This window comes from Cottoperca gobio, chromosome 9, assembly GCF_900634415.1.
Source record: "Cottoperca gobio chromosome 9, fCotGob3.1, whole genome shotgun sequence".
Lineage (NCBI taxonomy): Eukaryota > Metazoa > Chordata > Actinopteri > Perciformes > Bovichtidae > Cottoperca > Cottoperca gobio.
This window is the reverse complement of record NC_041363.1, coordinates 16,364,097-16,386,602: the sequence shown is the minus strand read 5'-3', so window position 1 is coordinate 16,386,602 and position 22,506 is coordinate 16,364,097. Positions and strand designations below refer to the sequence as shown.

Below are 22,506 nucleotides of genomic sequence, written 5' to 3'. Positions count from 1 at the left end.
TTTAAACAACTTTAAAATATCTATTCTTGTCATTCTGTATGGATCTGACTGTTTTGATCCGGAAGCTGCGAAGTATAGGTGTGTGAGCGAGAGAGAGAGAGAGTCACTGAAAACCAAACTAATGCGCTCTCCTATTAGATAAAAATGCTTTGCTGCAGACTAATCACATCTGTTTATCATTATTTAAAAAGACTTGAGTAATGTAAATGTTATCAGTGTGATTGTGATATAGGTTAGATATAGAGAGTATTTGAAGGAAAAGGCCAGCACAAAAAATGTGTGTGTGTGTGTGTGTGTGTGTGTGTGTGTGTGTGTGTGTGTGTGTGTGTGTGTGTGTGTGTGTGTATGTATGTGTGTGTGTGTCAGTGCATGTTTGCATTTTGAGCAGCTGTGCCAACTGCACATGCCTGGTTGCAGTTGGCAGAAGAATATCTGATCCCTCCTGACTCTAAACAGGCCAGTATAATCTCTCGCTCTCCCTCTGTTCACACATGTTCTGCTTAATGTGCACACTGAGGCCTTTCTTCACCATCAAGGCCTTAAACCACCAACAACCAGGACATCCAATTAGCAAAGCAAAGGTCAGGGCTAATCGATGATATTGCACAGAGGATAAAGAGGAATGGGCAGTTGGACCAAGGAGGGAAACGTGGTCTTATTTCTAATTCTACGTCCTTTATTCTACACACTAAAGGGGCCGGAGGAGGGGAAACACTACGGGGACTGAAATTGACCGATCGTGCTTAAATGTTTCATTACCTTCGTAACTGGAGGGAACGTCTATCAAAAAGAAGGAACAAAATGAATTCAGTTAAAACCATGAGTCATTAATAACCCGTCTTTACACATGTGGGAGGAGTTTTCATTTCCTTGAGAGGGGATGATTGATTGACTAGATGAAGAGGTGTGGCTGAAGTTAAAGAGTCAAGGGAGATGAAATGCAGCTGCTGTCTTTTATTTGATTGCCTCTACGATATATGTGGGATACTTACCGTTCAGCGCCACAAAGGTGTCTGCAAGAAGAAGAAAAGAAATGAGGGGAAACGTGTTATTGCTTGCAGTAAAGAGAGCTTATGCTTTAACATGATCAAAAGCCATGACTTTTAAAGTAATTCAGAATCGACTGGCTGCTCGATATTCTCCTAACTTTAAATCAGAGTTGATCTATAGCTTCTACAGTTAATGAAGGTTGGACACTATGGCTACCCTTGACTAAACATACTGATGAAATTGATGGGAAAATGCACCACTTTCATTAAAGTGAAGAGTAGAAATAGAGATGAAATGAACTAAGATGAGTGATTTAAGGTGAACTCGTTTTGTTTTTCTTTCAAACTAAGCAGCTCTGTATAAAATAAACAAATATCACATTTGATGAATCTAAACAGTTATTGTAGATTAAAAGAGGCCTTTCAGGACTTTTGAAGCGGACTTGTTCTGTGTTTCTATATGAACCCTGTGACTGATACAAGTCGAATCCCTTCCCTGGGTGTCGCTGAATGTTTGTGTTGTGTTTTCGTAGCGAATTGCAAGAAGGAATCCAGTCTTTGCCCAAGTGGACACAACACTCTATTGACCAGGGGACCAGAGAACCAGCGGGGGAAGGACAGAAGAGGATGAGAGCAGAAAGGGACAGATGGATGGAAGAGGCTGAAAGAGAGGATTGTGAAGACGGAACAGACGGGGGAGAAAAAGGTGACAGCAGCGAAGAAGGAAACGGAGGGCCGAGAGAAGAGGGAGACTGATTTAACAGAGAAGAGAGGAATGGTAGGGAGGGGGTATAGAATAGAGGAGGAAAGATAAGAGTGAAGAGGGCCTGCTTACTTTGGCAGTCTCCCAGGCCATCTGTGTTACCATGCTCCACGTCCTGCTCAAAGGCTGATCTGCGGGGAACAGAGACATCATGGTCAGCGGTGGAAAACAGGCCAGGCCACGCAGGCTCGCCACACCTAACAAAGTAAGAAAGCTATAGGAAAGCTTACTACAAAAACACCCCCAACGCAGCGTATGCTTGCACACAGTGTAGGCTGTAGAAAGCCCTATACTGGAACAAAATCAAAGAACACCTAGCAGGTGCCCTGGAGGCCTAAAATCAGTGGTTATGAGGAATACTGGCAGGCTAGTAAATCCATAGCTGGCACAAGAGTCATTGTCAGAAGTGTTGATATAAATAGATTTATGTTTTATTTGACTGTAATAAAAACTGTCATCTTATGTTTTATAGCTTTAAAGGGTTAGTTCAACATTTTGGGAAATGCTTATGTGCGTTCTTGCTGACAGTTAGACGAGATTGATACTCATGTCGGTACAATAAATATGAAGCTGCCGCCAGCAGCTGGTTAGCTTAGCTTAGCATAAAGACTATAACATCTAAAGGTAACTAAATCCGCCTACACGCACCTTTAAAGTGTACTAATTAATTAACACGTTATATTTTGTTTGTTCATCAACGATTTGTCGTTTAAAAGGGTTATGTGCTGAACTACTTGGCTCTGAGCAGTTGCCAGGCAACCAGCGGAGACTCCAGAAAGTTACTGGTCCTGGCCAAGAAATAGTCATGCCCCGTAAAATTAAACAAATGAGATATAACATATTAATTAATGAATACGCTTTAGAAATGCTGCTATGCAGAATTTCTTTCAACTCTGGACGGAGCCAGGCTAGCTGTTTCCCCCTGTTTCCAGTCTTTATGCTAAGCTAAGCTAACCTCACTCAGCTTCATATTTACTGTACAGACATGAAAGGGGTTTTGAAGAAAGCTAATACACAGATTTCCCAAAATGTTGAACCTGTTTTTCTGAGAACTTCACTTTGTTTATTTCTTTATCCTATTCCTCAGTATCTGACATCATCTTGGTATAGTAGAGATATGAGGCTGTAGTCCAATCACATTGGAAAGACCAGGGCAGTGAGGGGTAACCATGCTTGAGGGCCATCATATGACACAGAGGGAGAGAGTTTCAGAGATGTTATTTTCTGATGCAATCTGCAAAGAGACCTGTTTTCTTCCTGAAAGACCACCAAGCAGGCAGTAAGGAGATCTGTGAAACAGAGCGGACCAACTGTCAACCAGGATCACAGTCACGCATGACAGCTTTTCACAGTCCTCCTCAGCTCCCCCCTCGCTAGTCCTCCTCCTCCTGCCTGTCCACCCGCCTCTCATCTTCCTCACCCTCCACTGGTCACAATTATAGCATGAAGAAGAATGATTTTCCAAAACAGAATCACCCACCCCTTATCCCATGATCAGAATCAAAAGCGTGAACCTGACAAGGACAGGTGATTTTAGGAGGAACATCCAATTGAATTTCTGCTGTTCGGTTCTTAAAAAAGAAAAGAAGTCACTCCTTCCATATTTAGATATATATAAAATAGAATGCATTTTCTATTAGTCTTTTCCTCAAGTTTCACAGAACCTTAATTGAAACAGAGATCGTACATTTTGGCATTCTTGATAACTAACTTCCCTTCAAAAGCAACCACAATAACAGCGACAAGAACAACAACACTAACATCCTCTTTTCATATCTGGGGGTACATTTAATCTGCTTATCTGATATGCTTATCATACACATTCATAATCACAAAGCAGACGCAGAGTTGCACAATTAAACCTGTCTGAGCACAAATGCCGTCCAAGCACTCCTGGTATCTGCCGGATTTTCCTCTCAGACTTTGTCTTCCTCGTACCACCCTGCCATGAAATGTTGTGTGGCCTCTTCGACAACACCAAAACACTGGCAACCTTGCGGTCATGGTTTCCATGGTTGATAATAACATTACAAGCTACGGTGAGACTGTGCTAAGATGAAGATTACAAGGTTTAAATCCCATCGGTCTCGAGATGAATTAACAATGAGTAGTCACACTAGAGATGCAGTGTCTGGGCCCGACTTGGCACATGTGAAAGTGAAAAGTATGAGTCCTCAGTTAAAGGGTTCAGGTCCCATAGTGGCTGCATTATAGCAACAGAAGTGCAATGTGCTCAAATGTGACACTACAGGCAGTTCAGCTCAGAGTTAAGATCCCCCTGCAACCGCATGATGCATATTTAAATCCAATTCAAACTGCACTGTCCATAACTGGAGGCAGCCTAGAGCCACATTTTATATTATCATGCATCTGATGTGATTATTATGTGAGGTGTGTGGTTGCACTGAGGGGACTTAGTTGCTGAAATGCAGGTCAGTCATATTAGCATTAATTCATAAGAATTATTCATATCAGAAGTGAATGGGAGACCAGGGACCAAATATACAGTACATACAGTGCAAAGTAAGTATTCATAATGCTTCCTCAAAGTCGCCCGTTCATTTTGATTTAAAATGGAACACATGCAGTAAACGCAGACTTCATTAATCAGGATTTCACCAGGTAATAAATCAGAATATGTCTACAGATTTAATCAGTGTAAAACCCCACCCCTAATCCAGAGAAGAGTCAGGGCCATGGTTTAAGTAATTAACTAATAATTATTATTATGCTGATCTGTTGTCAGTGAAACACACTCATGTACCTTGTTTACATAATGACAACCATACAAAATCAAATGCAATAATATGCACGAACAGGGGGACTGGGGACCATAATACTGGAGTGCGAGCTGTATATGGACAGTAGGTATGAGAGGCATAACTCCACATGGGAAAGCTGGCGCGCTCTCGTTGAGGCCAGATGGAAGAAGAAAGGAGGGGAGGCATGCAAGAGAGAAAGAATATGCCAGAGGAAAGATAGAAAAAGAAAGATGGATAAAAATAGACACACAGACAGGGATAGGCAGGTAGGAAGATGTTGCTGGTTTGGTATACAGACAGAAAAAAGAAACAAGCAGGGTTTTTATCTTAATGAGGAAAAGAAAAAAGTAAGAAACAAAGACTAAAGTTAAGAAAGAGAAGTTTTTTCTCTGCAGGGACCTGTTTGTATGAGCAAACCTTGTTATTAAACAGCACAAGGCCTCGGACTCTCCCCTCCCTCGTTTCATCCCTCCTTCTGTCCAGTCTGGAAAATGCTTTGAATAACTCACCACGTAGCATCAGATGCTACCGGGCCTAATCCCCCCCTCCCCTCACTTAGAAATATTGTACAGTAAAGGATGGAGGTCATTTGCCCTTTTAATGCCTCCGTGTCGGCTTCAGCTCCAAAGTGGAACCTCAATCAGAACAGTCAACTGCAGATTTATGGAATAATAATAAGATGGCTCTCCGTGTGTGTTTTTCGAGGACAAGCTTTTGTGTGTACTTGTGGGTACGTGTGCCTTTGGTGAATTGGCGTGCCAGACCAATCATTTTGCAGCAAGGGGATCAAATTCATTCAACGTCAAATAGTCCACTGGTGCACTGGTCCTTTTGTTATGACTTCATCTGTAAAATCTTTTTTTCCACCACAAAACTCCATATGCTGTTTGTTCAGAAAGCATAATCTGGTTCTGTGTCATAACTACAGCCACAAATTATAGTTACCACGACCATACAGCTTTCCCCAGCCCTGCGTACCCGACCCCGAGCCTGGGGCAAACAACACTTTCCTTCCATTCATTCCTCCAATAGCCCTTTCAACCGGAGGAAATTGTACTTACACACCATAAAATTAGAAAGATCACAGAAACCAGACACGGCAAATCGAGCGAGAATGCCACCAGACATGACAGAGAAGGTGGGGTACTGTTTTATAAAAGTTGCTTGGAAAACACATGTGTGTCAGGCTTTTCAAAATCACCAGCATCATTATTTACTTCTCTCAGCTGTATTTACTGTATTGTCACTGTAATGGAAGATATTTTACCATTAATGCAAACTTCAAGGGACATTTAATTGAAAAATGTACTTAATTCCACAGATTTCAAAGTAATTAAAGGTATTATAGAGTTGTGCAGTGAGAGGAGCTGCTGATTCTTTTAGTCTTTGTTCTTTCTTAAGATGAAATCCTCAATGTTCCTAAACATACAAACACTGGGAGTCTCTAAAAACAATTACAATACAGCTTACTGTTGCAGCCAACAGTTTAAACACAGAAACTTTGTTTTTTGAGAAAAACAATTATGTAGCTGAATGGAATACATCATTAATTTGATCATTTACACCAGTGCTTTTCCTCATGTCAAAATGTCTCTGTCCATGAAAAAAACCTATATAGTGATTGTGTTACCTAACATGTTACTTACTTGATGTTGCCAACCACCTGTTTGCAGGCTCCTTCTGAAACCCAACCACAGTACGGGTCTCTGGAAGCTATACAGGACCTGGATGTGACAAACACACACACCATCAGCCCCTTGTCATATTGTCATATCGGCTGTTTGCGATTACATGGTTTCAAGTGCATCAAACTTACTTCTTGCATCTTCCGTGTCTTTCACAGCGAGACAGCGGCACTTTAACCACACAGGAGGTGAAAGCAACCCACAAAGCGTGAATCTTGCTGTCTATCTGCATGCCGATGATGCGCTTGTCCTCCACACCATCTATACTGCACCTAGAAGAGGAGAAGAGGAGGAGGAAACTTGCATTATTCTGTCTTTCCTTCAACTATCTGGTTATTTATAGATAACGTCTTGTACAAAAAAAAGTTGGTGAGGAGAGATGTAAGAGGTTTTAAAAAAAGGATTTAACAGTTAATTTAAAGAGATAAAAGAGGACAATTAAGATGTGGCAGAGAGACAAACTGTGAGGTCAGGGAGAACAGAAATAAAGCTGGACTCAAGGACATGGGGTCAGGAACAGAGTGGGAGATAAAGAGAGATAAAGAAAGGGGTGATACAGATACAACAGATAAACAGACAGATGGGCACTGTGAGCAGTCAGCAATAACCCTGCACTTAACTGTAACACCCACTAACACTAACGTCACCCCCTCCTCTGCCATTCTTCCATTCCTCCATCCCTGCTAGTCTTCTTTGTCTACTCGCCCCCCAGGAGCACACACACTAATCCCTCTGGGCGTGTCAAGCTTTCTATCCCTTCTCTCCATCCATTCCTCTCTCCATCCCGCCATCCAGCTCCTAGGATTTAATCTCCCCTTCGCAGTACTCTGGTCCTGTATTAACGCTCTCAATTAAGGCTTAGAGTCCATCTACACTGGGTAATGCACGACAATCGGGCAAGGCAGGCAGGCAGGCAGAGAAGCAGGCGGGAAAAGTCACTTACTGTAAGCGACTAAAGCCAGATGGCCAGCAGCCTACGAATGCTCGGCCCCAGCCATAGAGACAGAGAAGGAAGGGAGGGAGGAGGCAAGTAGGAGAAACAGTGACGGGAGAGGAGAAAAGGCAGGGACTTCATCCCCTCCATACGGTTCGTCACATGTTGGATAACAAACTGGTAACCTTGAAAGCCCTCCTGTCAAGTCCTCGCTCTCCTTCTCTTCTTCTTCTCGGCCGTCTAAAACAATAACGTATTCTCCGCTGTGCTTCTTTCCATCTCTCCTCTCTGGGCCTCTCTCCTCTGTTCTTTCTCCCTCCGCTGTTTGTGCTTCCATTCGTTCCCCCTCATCAATTACCCCTCAACTAAATATTTGCTTTGGCAGGTCATACTGTGGCAGATTTTCCCTTATTCACTTCTACCCCGAATACACAACAATGCCTAACCAGCTAACCCCACCGTACCCAGCTCACACACGCTCGTGAACACACTGAAATCCATACATGCACCAACATCCGTGTAATGTATCAGGGAGGGATCCCAGGCTGGCTCTGAAGACAAACACAGATCTCGGTGTGTGTGAGAGTGTGTGTTTCCTTTAATCAGCCAAGATTTTGAAGGAGCTGGGCTCCGCTGAGGTCGGGAACCACAGCGCTACATTATCCAGGACCTGAGGGTCTATGTCTTTAATTTAGTAGCTGTGGTTGGGCAGAGTGTAACCTGATAAAACTCTTTTAAATGATAGAGTAGCCATCTGGCTGGCTGGATTCACTATGTAGCTTGGGTTAAGGGAACTGACTGGTACTGATGGAGCTGGTGGGTTGGTGGGTTGGCTGAGTCTGGTTGGAAAAATAATCACACACACGCTCTTTCTATAACACACACATATGCAATAACTGGCCTTCCTTTGTTTGTAGCAACTGTATCCATTTGTTTTTCTATTTCTATCCATCTCTCTCACACATACACATGTACACCCAGAGCTGCATACTTGTCAGGGTTGTAGACGTTGAGCTCCTCCAGAAACAGGCTATCATTTAGGAAGCCGCTGTTCATGTTGGCCAGGAACTTGACGATGATGCCTTTCTCAGATCCCAGGAAGACCACTGTGTGGTTATTATAGGGACCTGCTTCATTGTCCACCACGATGCGAGTCAGACGATACCTGGGAGAAGGAATACCAAGTGAAATAAGTTAATTAGTCAGTTTTCTGCAATCATAAAAGCAGCAGACTGTGATGAAGGATGTATGAACTATGTTCCAGTACTCGTTCTACTGGACCAAAAACCTGGCAGATGTGCATGCATAAAAAGAGACTAGCAACTACAAAAATAAAAAAATAAAAACAACTGAATATTATTTTGCGAAACAATAATGGTACGATCAATCAATCAATCAATCAATCAATCAATCAATCAATCAATTGATTCCATCATTCACGTCTAAAAGAGAATGAGGAACAGCAGGAGATTACACAGTTTCAAGAATCTCCTTAATTGATTGTTATTTCATTAAAACTCAATCATTGCCACAGGGCGTGTCAGGTCGTTCCCAAAAGAAATAACATACAAAAGCAACAGACAACCGTTGCAAGCTCTACTTTATTCTGTAATTGAGAGCTGCTGATTACACACTTTTGTCTCACCAGTTGGATGAAACTCAATTTTCATTTCATTATTTCTATAAACAAAATATACCAAGCAGATTAGTTAGCAAATTAGACACCTGTTTGGATCTGTGCCATATTGCGCGTGTGGGTTATATTTGTGATCAGATAACAAGAACATGTTTTAAGAAAGAATCTCTTGAGACTATTTACTTTAACCGTTTGATTCATTGCATCACTATCACTATATCTATTTCTCAATAAGTTTCAGGGAAAAATGAAAGATGAGAGCTAATCAGGAAATCTAGGAAGTCCACTTTACCCTCATTAATGGTTTACTCACTGTTGTCTTTGTAAGACAGGTGAAAAGGTCCAGAATATATTTTGGATGTGACAAATGTAATTTGAGCCTTACAAGAGAGTACAGTTCACACCATGAGGCCAATAAAAACACAGATCCTCTAATCCCATCTCCCCTTTCATTTTCTTTAAATATCTCTTAAAATGCGCTTCGTCACAGGATTCATCCAATCAGAAATAACAGCAATCTGGAGGTTCTATTGTGTTTTTGATCCATTCAAGCATAACAGAAGCTCCAAGGACTGTGTCAATAGGATTTGATCTCAACGAAATAATACAATCTCAAGGACGAAGACATTCACTGTCTTTCCCATTCAGGGTAATAAACATCTCAAGAGGGGGATTCATTGTGCCCAGCCAGCTGCGGTCTCTGCCACGGCACAGCAAGTCTCAGGACAGAAAAGCTTTTTCAAATTTGCAGCAAAAGCTCTTGCTGGATATTGGGGTGTCCTCTCCAGGGTGTAACAAGGATCAAACCCTATTACTGATGTTGTTTCCAGTTGACTTCAGCTAAAGAATGGTATTACAGTACACCGAGACTGTGACAGATATCATGAAAGGCCTCACTGCCTTCCTAATGCATTCTTGAGTTTACGTAATGCTTTTAACTTTTGCCTCTGACTTGCATGCAAGGCTCTGCTCACCGTGATGTCATTTCAAATCAAAAGAAATAGTCTGATTGCTGATTATGTAATGACAGAAACAATGTGTTATTCATAATATGGTTGTATGATATAGTGCACTAATGAACAGAGAGAGTTTCAGAGATAACCTAGATGAAAGCTGCTTGTACTCTGACTAAGCCAGCGCAGTATGTAGGTCAGACCTCAGCAAAGTAACAGCAAGATGTGATACGATGCACACTATTTGTAAAACCTATGAAGAAGTCTTTATGTAGCTCATCTTTTAAGTGATGTTACCAACACTGAGGTCTGTCAAGGGCCTGGCAAGCAGTTATAACCTTAAATCTGGAGTAGCTGCAATTTAGAACCAGGTCCAAATTTAATGCTAGATTTTTTACTTTTTACCAAATGCTCTGTCAGCTAGTTTTGCCTCGCCGATGGGATGGCGGTGTGCTGTCGTATTCCCCCAGAGGCTGACTGAAATGTCTCTGCGTCAGAAAGACCTTTATGATCAAACGGCATCAGCCACAGTGCAATGGCTTTTGGGAAATGGGCTTAACTCCAGAAACTCAGGAGAGAAGCCAACCACAGAAAAAACTTTTTTATTCCAGTAGCAGCTCTTTGAAATATTCTCAGAGGAATCAAACAGGCAATTTGCGACAAAGACTGAACATAGCTGAAACAGTCTTCTAAATAAGGACTTATATGAAAAAATGACTAACTCATAAAGACAAATGTTACTGAGAATTCAAACAGTTTACACTGTCTTCATCACGTCACTGTGCGGTCACTCTGGGAGAGAGATAGTAAAGTGTAGATTAGTGTTTCCTCTACTACAGCGAAAATAGGTCAGCGGCTGGTTTATAGTGGAGTACCACTGTGTTTTAATGAGCCTGATTCTCTCAGAGCAGCACTTCACATAATTATTGTCCTGTGCTGAAGAGGTTCATAGACCTCTGATGACGACGGCCTTTGGAGAGTGTAATACTCACCGGACCATGGTCTTGAGGAACCAGGGCCTGTTGGCAATGGAGGGCACGGCCTCGTCCATCAGAGGATGCATCTTGATGAAGTTGAGTGTGTCGTCTGGGAACTCATTGGATACCTTGTACCTCTCCATGGATGGAATGCCGGCACAGTTACCAGGCCTGAAAATGGAGAGGAGGAAGAGTAAAGTAAGTAGAAGGAGGAGGAATAAAGCACAAAAGAAAAAAACGCTACATTGACTCTAGTGGGAATGAGCAATTTTTCACGGCCAGAGCTTCAATAGGAGACAGAAAGTTTTACATCCCTGGAATCAAGAGAGGGCAGCCTAAACTTTCATGCCAAGAGGCTTTGGTCAGAGAAGAGGACACAAGATGTCTTCTTTTCTATGGACTCGGGGTAAAGCACTGAGAAATTCTATCTTTCTGATCCTTTTACAGGAAGTTAGTGAGTTGCTTGTAAAAGAGAAGCTGCTTTTGATAGCATATCCCCATTGCAGGCATCTCACCTCTGAGGGCTTGTAAAACCCCTTTAATGCGTGGTCTGTGATACGCTGCCACACCACATAATCCACACCAGGTCCATGGAAATATTAGCCAGCTGGCCACTGAATGTCTGACACTGTCAACATGTAAGGACCAAAGTAACCCTAAAAATATATAAGTGTGTGTACTCAAGAGAAATGTATGTTCATCTTCCGATGAAAAACATTTTAAAGTAGTGGTGAGTAGGCATGAATATAAAGAGAATCTAGTAATAAGGAACTCTGTGCAGCCATTTCTAAGACAAATGTAAAAGCTTGACTTAGTTTTTATAAAAACATGTGATCCTGCAAGAGAAAGTAAAGTGTTTAAACTATTTGATGTGCACTTTTTTGTCCTAAAACAAAGTATATCACATAGCCTTTGACAGACGATTTCGATTTAGCTCCTGCTCTTGTTAAATTAACCTCCAAATTGATATTGTTAAATTTCAGGGCCAGAATTTTGCAGAACCATTCAGTCACTGTAAAAATAAATTTTAAAAAAGGCAGTATCAGCCAGTGCTATAACATTTTCTTTGCTGTAGCTACATTAATGTCAGCGGACATATGGAGAGCAGAAGAGTAACAGACATCTCTTAAATACAAAAATCTGTAAATGATTCAGTATGAGTGTCTAACACATGGAAGAACAGTCTGCTTGGGGGCCAGACCTAGATGGCATTGTTACAACTCTCCGTCTGTTTGCCTGCAGATAAAAGGTCTGATCGCTCCAGTGGATGAGAAATTAATCAATCACATCAATCACTGCAGAAAAAACGGCAGGTAAATCCAATCTTTACAACGTCTGACCTTGTTGAATATAAACAGGTAATTACATGCTAATTGAGGGAACTCGCACATATACACTCATGAATGCACAGAGAACAGCGCAGGCTCTTTTTTGGTGAGGAACTGCCTCCTCGGCCATATGGGAACACACACAGACACACAGACACACAGAGTACCAACAATTATCGTGGCCCAGATCTTTGCAGTAAATCAGTTTTTTTTTCTTTTCTGGAGGATAGTAGAGCAGCTCTTAGCGCGCTAATTAGCAAGCAATAGATGGGAGATTGATCAGGCTTGTGCATTTGTGGAATTAGCCAACCATCTGTAAAATGATCTCATGCTTCATTTGTTGATACGAAACCCTTCTTTGATGCAGCTGCGTGTGGGGGAGAAGTGAGGTAATGGGTAAGGGAGTGCAACTGTGAAAAGAGCTGATATCTGGGAATACAGTATGTGGGTGTGACGCAATGTGACATAGGATGTGCAATCCCTTAGAGAAAGAAATAGGGATATATTGAAAAATGACGCAACGTGAGTAAAGAATTTGGTTATATTAACATAACGTAATTCAACGAGTCTTATGCATCGATAAGGTGGTTGTGCGTGTGTGTGTGTGTGTGTGTGTGTGTGTGTGTGTGTGTGTGTGTGTGTGTGTGTGTGTGCGTGTGTGTGAGTGTGTGCTGTGTGTGCGAGAAGAAAGAGAGGTAGAGACAGACTGTTAGATTACATTTACTGTACGTGTGTGGGACTGTGTTAAATCCCATGTTTGTGAGTGGGTGTGTGTGTGTGTGTGTGTGTGTGTGTGTGTGTGTGTGTGTGTGTGTGTGTGTGTGTATGTTTGTGTGCGCGCTGTAGTTAATTAACTGCTGTTGTACCTTGGCTTGGGAACCCTGTCTTCAGGAAAAGGCGTCCAGGTGGAGTCTGGGGATTTCTGCTCTTTGAAACGCCCTGTGAAGGTGTTGGCCACCTCCTCCATGTCATAGGCGCACACTGCTGAGCCTGGAATACTGCCATGACACACAGACAAAAAAAACACCTCACATAAAAAATCCTCTCAACTGAACATATCAAAGAAACACCTTGCCAAGGTTGGACTCTCACCAAGTGACAAAAACATGAATTTACAATCCCCTTTTAGAGAGGTTAAATCACTCAAGGATGGCTCGTTTTAGCTGTTGCATGTTTTCACTGGTCGAGTTTGCCATGTTGTCAAGGTTTTGCTGGATAAGAAAAATAAGAGGTGTCAAGATATGTATCCTCACTTGCCTCACTTATTCAAAAAGACTTTGCAATTCCTTCCATTTATTTTAATAGCATTGGTTAAGTGTTCTAATTCTAGTAGCAATTATTTCTATTTTTGTATTAATACAGTATCAATGCTATTATATCAGTGCCTATAGTGTACTGTGGTTTTTATTGCAGTTCTATGAGCTTCAGTCTCTGCGCCTGCCAATCCTTAATGAGGACACACATTCCATAACCCTTTCCTCCAAGACTGGGTTTCCCCAAAAGCCTTGAGGCATCAAAGTTCATCACAAGTCCACTGTTGGGCAAGAAATACAGACAGATTATCTTATTATTGCCTTTCATTTAAGGGGGAAAACACCCATCTTGTGATTGCAGCTGAGCCACTGGCTTCTCTCCGTCTGTAGTGGAATCAATGCATAACAGATTGCTGAGTCACTTTTCTATTTTTCATGCATCTGCTCTCATAAATTAGAATTGAAACTAGGAATTGTTTATCCTTTATTCTTATAAAAGAGGAATCTCTCTCAGCTGGTTGGATTTCCTGGCTGTTGCATCATGGGTCAATGTAGTCATGTAGACATCGGGGAGACAGATTACACAAGGGCGGTATTATAGAGAGCACGGTCAGAGTTGTTCATTCTTGGCTTAATAAATTACAGTAATTACCCACTGTATTGGATATGTACAGAAAGTTAGACAGTCATATGTCTGTTTATATCGGGCTGCTAACAAGGCAGATAGATAGTAGTGAGCCAGCCAGTTACCAAGTGACTGGGCCAGGCAGCAACCCAGACGGACAGACAATAATCGACAAACCCTGAGTGCTGGCCACAGTCTGAATGTGCTCCCTTTATTTTCACCCCCTGACTATGAAATGGAAAGTTAATGACAGGATCAAAACCGGCGCTTATAGAAATTTTCAGCAGCTCTGCTTCATTGGGTTTTAATGTCCATTAACCATGCTCAATTGCATTGTCACAAGCAATTGTCTTATCTGCTAAAAAGCAGCCATAAAATGGAAAATTACAATATGTGGGAGCTATCAGCCAAGCTATGGCTTTGTGGTAATTTTCAATTTAGATAACAACTCCCCATGCCTATGAATATGAAAGTAGTTCTGAATATGAATTGTAAAAAGGGAAAATAAGATGAAACACCTGCATGTCAAAAGGCCAGCACAACTGTTTTGACAGAAGATGTAAATGTTGACCCAGTAGTCTCGGAAATTACATGTTGCCAAGAGGCACAGCAGGGGCTTTAACAAAGGTCAGACTGTCATAATTATGATGAACTGAGGGCCTTTTAAAAGCATTTCAAAGCGAGAATGATAATTACGTTAATAGTGTATAACAGTTGTTGACACACATGGAGTCAAGGGGGAAAAAATGCTAAATACAAAAACAAACAATAAATCACTTCCATCTGTTGCCACTTTCAAACCTCTTAAGGTCCTTGTGAAGATTTCTCAATGCCTTATTTAGTTTCGTGTTCCCTACCTGTTGTAAGGTGTGGAGAAGGTTGCCATCACTACGTCCCTCCCATTGATGTGGATGACTTCTGTCACAGCCTGCAGGATGTTGAAGTAGAAGTGGGAATCACCGGGGATGGAGCAGTTCATGCGCGACTTCAGAAATGAGGTCCACTGCTTCTCGAGGACACGGGGTGAGCCGCCTTTGTCGTTCTTACAGACCCTGGCCACCCGAGGAAACACCACCTGATGGAGGCACACACAATTTAAACGTTACATTTGAGTAGCTCTGGGTTTTACATCAACAGTCACCTATTTCACATCTGCAGTCTCAGTCTCTTGTACTAACTGTTGAGCAGTCCATCAAAAGCGTATTCCACCAACTTGGCATTGCACCCATATAATATTGTCAGATTCACGATGGACAGTTTAAAACATATATAAATCAAAATTAACAGAAGAGAACCAAAGATATTGTCTTCTTTATCAACGCAATCTTCTATCTGGTCAAAACCTGGAGTCAACATTACCCACAATGCAACTCAACCACCAGCAGTGTGCTAGTTGCAGCTGCTAGCCTCAAGCAGAGATGCAGACCTCTTCTAGTTTTATCTTGTGGGTTGTAAGCATAATATGACCATAGTTTTTTATATACAAATGTCACACACACATATACGCACACACGTAAATGTCTTTTATTTTTCAAAAACATTTTCATTTGAATCCCTTTTTTTGGTCGTCTGAGTGATGAAGATCCTTGGGAGACACCCCCGAGTCTTAATCCAACATTTCATCACTTTATAGCAAATTAAAGACATAGAAGAGTAAATTGGTGTGTTGATATGCTGTTAAAGAGTCAGTACCTGGCAACAGAACATTAAAATATACAGCTTCAAACAAGAGCTGTGATGTAATTACATCTCTGCAGTCAGTATTGTAATTAGTTGTTGTCACACTATACTTAACAGCAATAAATCTAACCCTGACCTGAAATTGTGCCGTAGAGTAAACAGTGTGAATGGGAGCGAACATGCATTTAAACCAGATCTCTACACACACAGCTGCAGACCACACATAAACACACCCTCACCCATGCGTACATTACGACCAATGCAAAAATGCATGCAGAAAAGCACAGAAAACACACATACTCATTCACTAACACTGTCAAACACACACGCTCACATGGACCTGTTCACTGTGATATTATAGAGGATTGAGATTACAGAACATGAATTACACAGAACAGGTGAGACTGTCAAGTTAAATGTGGAATTGTGTAAGATTTGCATATATCAGTTAAGTTTCTCACATTTCTATTCACTAAAAAAAAGCCGAACTACTGGCTTAGCTGTGTGTTACCTGGACACACACGCACACACACACCCACACACACACACACACACACACACTTAATAGTACAAATACACAGATTACACACACCAAACAAATACCTCAGTCAAGGCTTATTAATTTCATTACTTGTTAATGCAATTAAATATGTGTCCTTACAATGTAACAAGCCAATATTAATACTAAAGAACACACAAACCTGCCACAGCGGATTGATCAATTTGGCATAAAGCACAATCGGCTGCTTACATTGTCAGGGAAGGCCAATCTACTTAATAATAATGAAGAGATATCATTCACTAAATGTTAAATTGCTCTCTGCACCATCAGTTCTACAACCACATGAATAATTATACTGACATTGCTTTCAAAACACCCGGCAGATTGAGAGGCCTGATCTGTATTCATGCTCTGTATAACACATGCCTGTCACTTCTGGCAGCGAATCCATTATTTCTGTGTTTCTCGTTACCTCCGCTCTGTTCTCGTCCCCTCTCTTTCCACCCTCTCATGTGTTTTCTTTAATTTATTCTGAAGAATACATATTGAGCGATTAATTTCCATAACGGATTATCTCCTACCTATCCAATTAAAGTTTATCAGGGCTGGGCCCAAAACTGAATTGAGAAGATTAATAGAAAAATGTCACTGTTACTGTGACACCTGAGGAAGGCCTGTTTCTCCTTCAACCTTTCCTCTTTCACTTTTTCAGAGACAGTCGGGTGTAATTTTTCGTGGGAAACATTGAGACGATAGGTCAAATGGTTACGGTTCAAACAATAGTAGAAGAATAGGAGCCTGTGCTTACCTTTCCCATTGTGTTGTACTCCATAGCAATTTCCCGATAGAAGAAGTAGATGAAGTCCCTGTAATCGACTGCCTGGATAAAGTAGGGCTCTGCAGGGGGGAAAATAAATATATAAATGAGTGTCAAAGAGAGGTTTTCACCGAGACAAAACCGTTCTGACACCATATTTCACAGTAAACAGGCAGAATATCTGTCATATTATGTAGAAAAGCACCGACTGTGAGCCTTGAGTGCCTCTATCTATCATCCATCATATTGGCACAACAATTTGCATGCAAGGAAAGAAGGATCTCTCTATTGAGTTTTGACAGGCTTGATTTCCTGGCTACATCAACTCTACCACTGCAGGCTGGCACAATGACTGTGTCAAACTGAGTGAGCAGAATTATCATAAGTGCTCGTACTCTTCATACGTAGATTCATACGCAGAGGCACACACATCATAAATCACAAACACATGGTCAAGCATGCATGTCAAAACAAAAGTTTGTTTTCTCGCTTGTCAGTCAGCTTGGTGCTATCCAACCCGAGAGACTATGTTTGTTTGTCCCCCACTCACCTTTCAGCCATTTGGAGTCGTGTTTGACAGTGCGCAGAGTAGGACTGTCCCCTAGGCTACGATAGATGACCGCATCGATCGCTAGAAAGTCTGTTACGGTGGCCGAGTACAGCTTGCCATCTGTTGAGGGAACAATGAGAGCAATAAGAGTAAAAGATGGAGATGTAGAGAGCAGAAGGATGAAGTGTGAATGAAAGAGCAATAAAAGAGGAAGAGGAAAAAGGTGAAGAGAGCAGTTTAGTTAAGAGAAAATCACATAAAGCCACTCAAAGATTCCTGCTCTCTGCGGCTGGATACACAAACACATTTCAAAGGGCTCAGACCTGGAAAATGAATGAATCACGCAAACCAAAGAGACTCTCTGGACAACAAACAGCGCTGTACATACACTTAAACATGTTTCACATTTGTATTTGCTCACTCTCGCAAACACACTTCAAAAGCAAAACAAACACTGGAGCCTAGTATTCACACACACAGTCTTAGAGTCCCACAGAAACACAGACTTACATGCACATACGTACACACACATGGTTCACAAACACAATCCACCACCATCATGACCTCAGCCTGCCTTGGCAATAACCACAGTGGAAACTCAAACTACATAATTGAAAGGATAGCAGTCAGAGGAACCCTCTTGATTACTCAGTGCTTCCAGCTCCTTCCAAGCAGCTCTGCTACACATTAGCTAGGCGTTCACTCTCATCCTCGGCTTTAAACGGACAGCTCATCAATACCGCCATAAATCGGTTCACAGCTAAAATGAATGGGGAGTGAATGTCTTTAGCAGCCTGCGTTGCATCAGAGGAATTTCACCCCACCAACGGAAAGCTGACTCATTCTGATCCCATCAGTTTGTGACTTATTTTTGATCTTGTGCATTTTGAAAGAAAGTTAACGAGAGACAAAGAGCATGACAGAAAAGTGTAGTAAAAGCGAGAGAAAGACTATGCTGTTTTCACTGTTACCACAGTACTACAGTGTTTCCAAAGGGTTCTAAAAAGCACTGAATTCTTGTTGCAGAGTAAATGTGGCCTCGAGTTTGGCGATTTGCTCTAGTGCATGTAACGTGGGATTGGCTTTCATTCTTGACATGTTGTCAGAGTATTACCATTAGAATAAACTGGAAGCTATTAAGAACAATATTAAATACAACCGTAACTAATCCCCTCGCTCAAATAGACTCAACTTTCCCATCTAGCTCAAACATGTTCCAATGTTTAATAAATGCAGATAGGAGAAAATTAGGATTAATGTTTTTGCCTCATGGCAGTCAGTAAGTAGAAGTACAATCACACATACTTCATCTATTTTCACCTCATGGACATTTCTCTCATGTTAATCCACAGGAAAGGATCAGTGATAAACGTAATCAAGTACTTCAAAGTACTTCAGATGAGTAAATTGTTAATTTGACATACACAGATGCTTTTAATCTTACCAGCAAAGAGGGCTACATTGGCGTGCTTGGCGTCATATGGGCAGCGTGCCATCCCACTGATCTCCTCTCCCAGAGCCTCCAGGGTGTCCAGCTAGGGTCACAAATGAGGTGAAAGGTCAACAGCGGGTCAAGACAATGTAGTGTTGTCAAACAAAACAATGGACTTGAAATACAACTTAGACAGGACATGTTGGTTCCCAGTTGGAGGAAAAGATCTGGAGGAAAAAAATAAGAAATGAGCTCGAATGTCAAAACAATGACAATCTGAAGGCACTGTTAAATGTGGAGAGTCACACGAAAATAGTCACAAAAAGCTGTGCCCAGGCCAGGAATGTGTCCATCTAACTCTGACCTAAACTGAAACATTTGGTGTTGTACTGAGAGCTGTCAAATCAGCCCATCCGGGGATATCTGGGAAACTGTCAAAAAGGGAGACAAACAAAAACTGACATTTTCTCAGCATGGGTTGAAGTTTTTTGCTTTTTGCTTTTTCTACTTATATCCTTTGTCCTTCAACTATACTGCTGTTAAAGAAGAGTTTTAATAACCCTCAAGTCTGATCCATATACTGCTGTGCTTTCCCCTGCCCCAATTTCTTAAGTTTGTGCTTTTGCTGTGAAAATAAAATAAATGGGCAGAGTAAAAATGGGTGAGCACATGGCCCTGAGCGGGAACGTGAGAAATTCTTACTAAACCACAGTAGTTTTAAAATAGTACATTGTACAGTAGTCATTATTTTATCATTTGTGCTGAGAGCTTTTCCTTCGGCAAGACTTGTTCCCTTTTCAGTAGAAATCCTAGTTTTAATTCTACAACTAGACACGTAAAATATGTCTTTTCTGTGAGTGTAGTTCATCTAAACTTACAGCTAATTTAGTCATTTAGTCCTATTTCATGAGCTATTTTGAAGCTTTTTCCATTGTTTAAGAAGCAATACTGGTGCAGTTTAGGACTTAGTGGGATGATCTTTGTGAATTGGATTTAAACAAGATTTTCTTGTTTTGCGCCCAGTTTGGTTACAGTGCAATTGGCAGGGCATGGCGGCAGATCAAATGTGGGTGAAAGGTCACTATCATTCCACCATGGGATGGCTTGTCTTCCCCAGCACGCCTTAGGACACTCTCTTACCCCTGCTAAAGACCCGAGATGGATTAAAAAACACACACACACACACACACACACACACACACACACACACACACACACACACACACACACACACACACACACACACACACAAGCGAGGAAAGAATAAAAGGCTTACTTCACTGGCCAGAGGCTGGGGTCAGGGAACATTACTGAACACACGGTTGGCCTACTGAGTTCACAATACATAGTAATTTTTCTTCTCTATCTCAGTCTCTATCTTTCTCATACTCTACTTCCTTGCTTCCTCACTTTCTCCCTCTCTCTTGACAAAGACGAGCGAAGCTTGCCAAAGCTGCAAACTGCTTACACCGCCCTTTCTGGTTTCTAAACAGGTCATTTTGTTTTCTATTCCTGTCTCGGCGGAAACGGTTATCATCTGCCCACTAAAAAGGTCACACACACTCCGGCACAATGCTGGAAAAGTCTGCCAGAGAAATTGTTGAGGCTGATTTGGCAGAGAAAATTACAAGTGACCTTTTACAACAAACACAGAACCACCAGCAGCAGCACATTTCTCGATTTCTCATTCCTTCTGTTTCTTCAGAAATTATAGGAGGATAATATATGGGGGCAGGCTGGTTTGATGGTGTATATTGTTATTAGACAGGGAAGACTGTAGTTATAGATTAGGTTGAGTTAATCATAAGTGATGTGAGTGACTGAAGGTCAGGTGCGTCCACTGAATCAGAGGGTGTACAGAGCAACGGGGGAACTCAGTTAAGCTTGAAACGTCAGCAGCTTCTATGTTCTGCTACCTAACATAAACAGTCCCTCCTCCTCTGACACATCACAAACACACACTCGCATATCTCTCACACCACAGCAGCTACCCCCACCCCTCCATCTCCTCAGTTGATTTCACCAAGGCAGTGACCTCTGTCTACTGGGTTTGGCTGGCTGTCACCAATCTATTCCTGCCTTTTGAACAGAGGAAGACACTCCCAGCCCGGCAGCAGATACACGTACAACTCCAGTCTTCTGTCATGTCGCCCAACAACAGCCAAGTGATTACTTGCATACTCTTAGCCTTGTCCAAAGCGATATCCAATTTTTTTTAAATAAGCAATAACAGTCCATAAATCTGACACAGTGAAACACAACATTTTTAACATTACCATAAATAACTTTGTTGTTTTAACAGCCCGATGGATTTTTTTTTTTAACCTTGTTTACCAGGCAAACCTTATTATGCTGTCAACTCCACTAGCTGCAAAAAAAGAAAGAAGTGCTTCAGCTTTGTAGAAGCACAATTCAAAGTAATGGGAAGGGAACTGTAGTGCTGTCACATTTCGTCAGCGCTGCCTTTACAACACACTATTCTGTAGGGATCTATTGTAGCTTAGCAGACAAATGTACAGTAACCTTGGCTCGGGGTGCTGTGTATCTAGATGAATTAATTACTACAACAGCTCAACTGTGTTTTCCATAGGCTATATGCTAATTAATTAGAAAAACACAATGTAGATCCACAACATGCCCATCAGGAATGTAATAATTGGTTCAGTATTGGCTTCAGCACTCCGGGTGAGGGACACGTTCTGCTTTCTGCGTGTCTGTGTTGTTTTTATAAGGACTCCTTTATGAGATTTATTTATCATTGCTGAAGGATTTGTGAAATCTTACTAAGGACAAACTTAGGGTAAACTATTATTGATGATTTTATCCTAATTATTGGTTGGTCATAATACAGGAGGGGGAAAATGTATTTCATTTATTAAATAAATGTATTTATTTTACACACGCATGTTGATTGATTGTCAGTCCTATAGTCCTATAGTTTGCAGCTGAGCTGAATCCCCACACTTTTTTGTGTAAGCAATCCTTATTTCCACCTGCAGAACCTTCTCCATCTATAAAGGTCAAGTGCACAAGTTCACACCTGGGCCAGGAGTGGTTGTAAAAACCAAACAAGTACAAATCTCCCTTGGAGATTAATAGTCATGGCCTATTTGTCTGCAACCTGTTTCTAAACCCTGGGAGGATGAACCCTTTCCCATACCATCTTTTACACGAGAGCATGAAACTGGAGTCTTTGCAGCTGTTGAAAGAAATATGTTATGTTAAGTCTCGTATTTATCTGATCCTTCAACTTCTAAATTGATTGACATTTTGAAACGAGAATGACGAACAAACATTGCATAAATACGACAATAAATGGATTCACTAATGAATTAGATTTTACACTGTATGCTATTGTCTTTCTTTGCAATAAACGTTAAGTCAATCATCTGAAAGGCATAGAAAGGCATGTGTGGGTGTATTTTCTCCCTGCTCAATCATTAATCATATTTCAAATGCACAAATGAAATTTCCCTTTACACCTCAGTATCAAGTCGAGGATGCATCACCTGGGACCCACTCCCTCCAAGTCTCCCCACTGATTCTCCCCGCTTCGCCCGGCAACAGACGATGAAACTGACTCCAGTAATACATCAGCCCAGCTGGATGGGGTGTTTATT

General features: G+C 41.5%; 1 protein-coding gene across 3 annotated transcripts in view; it reads right to left on the bottom strand.

Annotated features, from left to right (window-relative positions):
* Positions 1 to 22,506, bottom strand: part of sema6a (sema domain, transmembrane domain (TM), and cytoplasmic domain, (semaphorin) 6A) — a 104,122-nt gene that overhangs the window by 18,418 nt on the left and 63,198 nt on the right. For 2 of the 3 annotated variants that reach the window (XM_029439690.1, XM_029439691.1), the window contains exons 7-17: positions 18,899 to 18,989; positions 17,455 to 17,574; positions 16,896 to 16,984; positions 14,763 to 14,980; positions 12,894 to 13,025; positions 10,715 to 10,870; positions 8,125 to 8,298; positions 6,331 to 6,471; positions 6,161 to 6,238; positions 1,825 to 1,883; positions 993 to 1,013 (exon numbers count right to left, since the gene is read on the bottom strand). In XM_029439690.1, the coding sequence (XP_029295550.1) occupies positions 993 to 1,013; positions 1,825 to 1,883; positions 6,161 to 6,238; positions 6,331 to 6,471; positions 8,125 to 8,298; positions 10,715 to 10,870; positions 12,894 to 13,025; positions 14,763 to 14,980; positions 16,896 to 16,984; positions 17,455 to 17,574; positions 18,899 to 18,989 (1,279 nt within the window). Of the gene's footprint in view, positions 1 to 759; positions 781 to 992; positions 1,014 to 1,824; positions 1,884 to 6,160; positions 6,239 to 6,330; positions 6,472 to 8,124; positions 8,299 to 10,714; positions 10,871 to 12,893; positions 13,026 to 14,762; positions 14,981 to 16,895; positions 16,985 to 17,454; positions 17,575 to 18,898; positions 18,990 to 22,506 lie in introns of all 3 variants that reach the window. The other variant, XM_029439689.1, reaches the window with a different exon arrangement.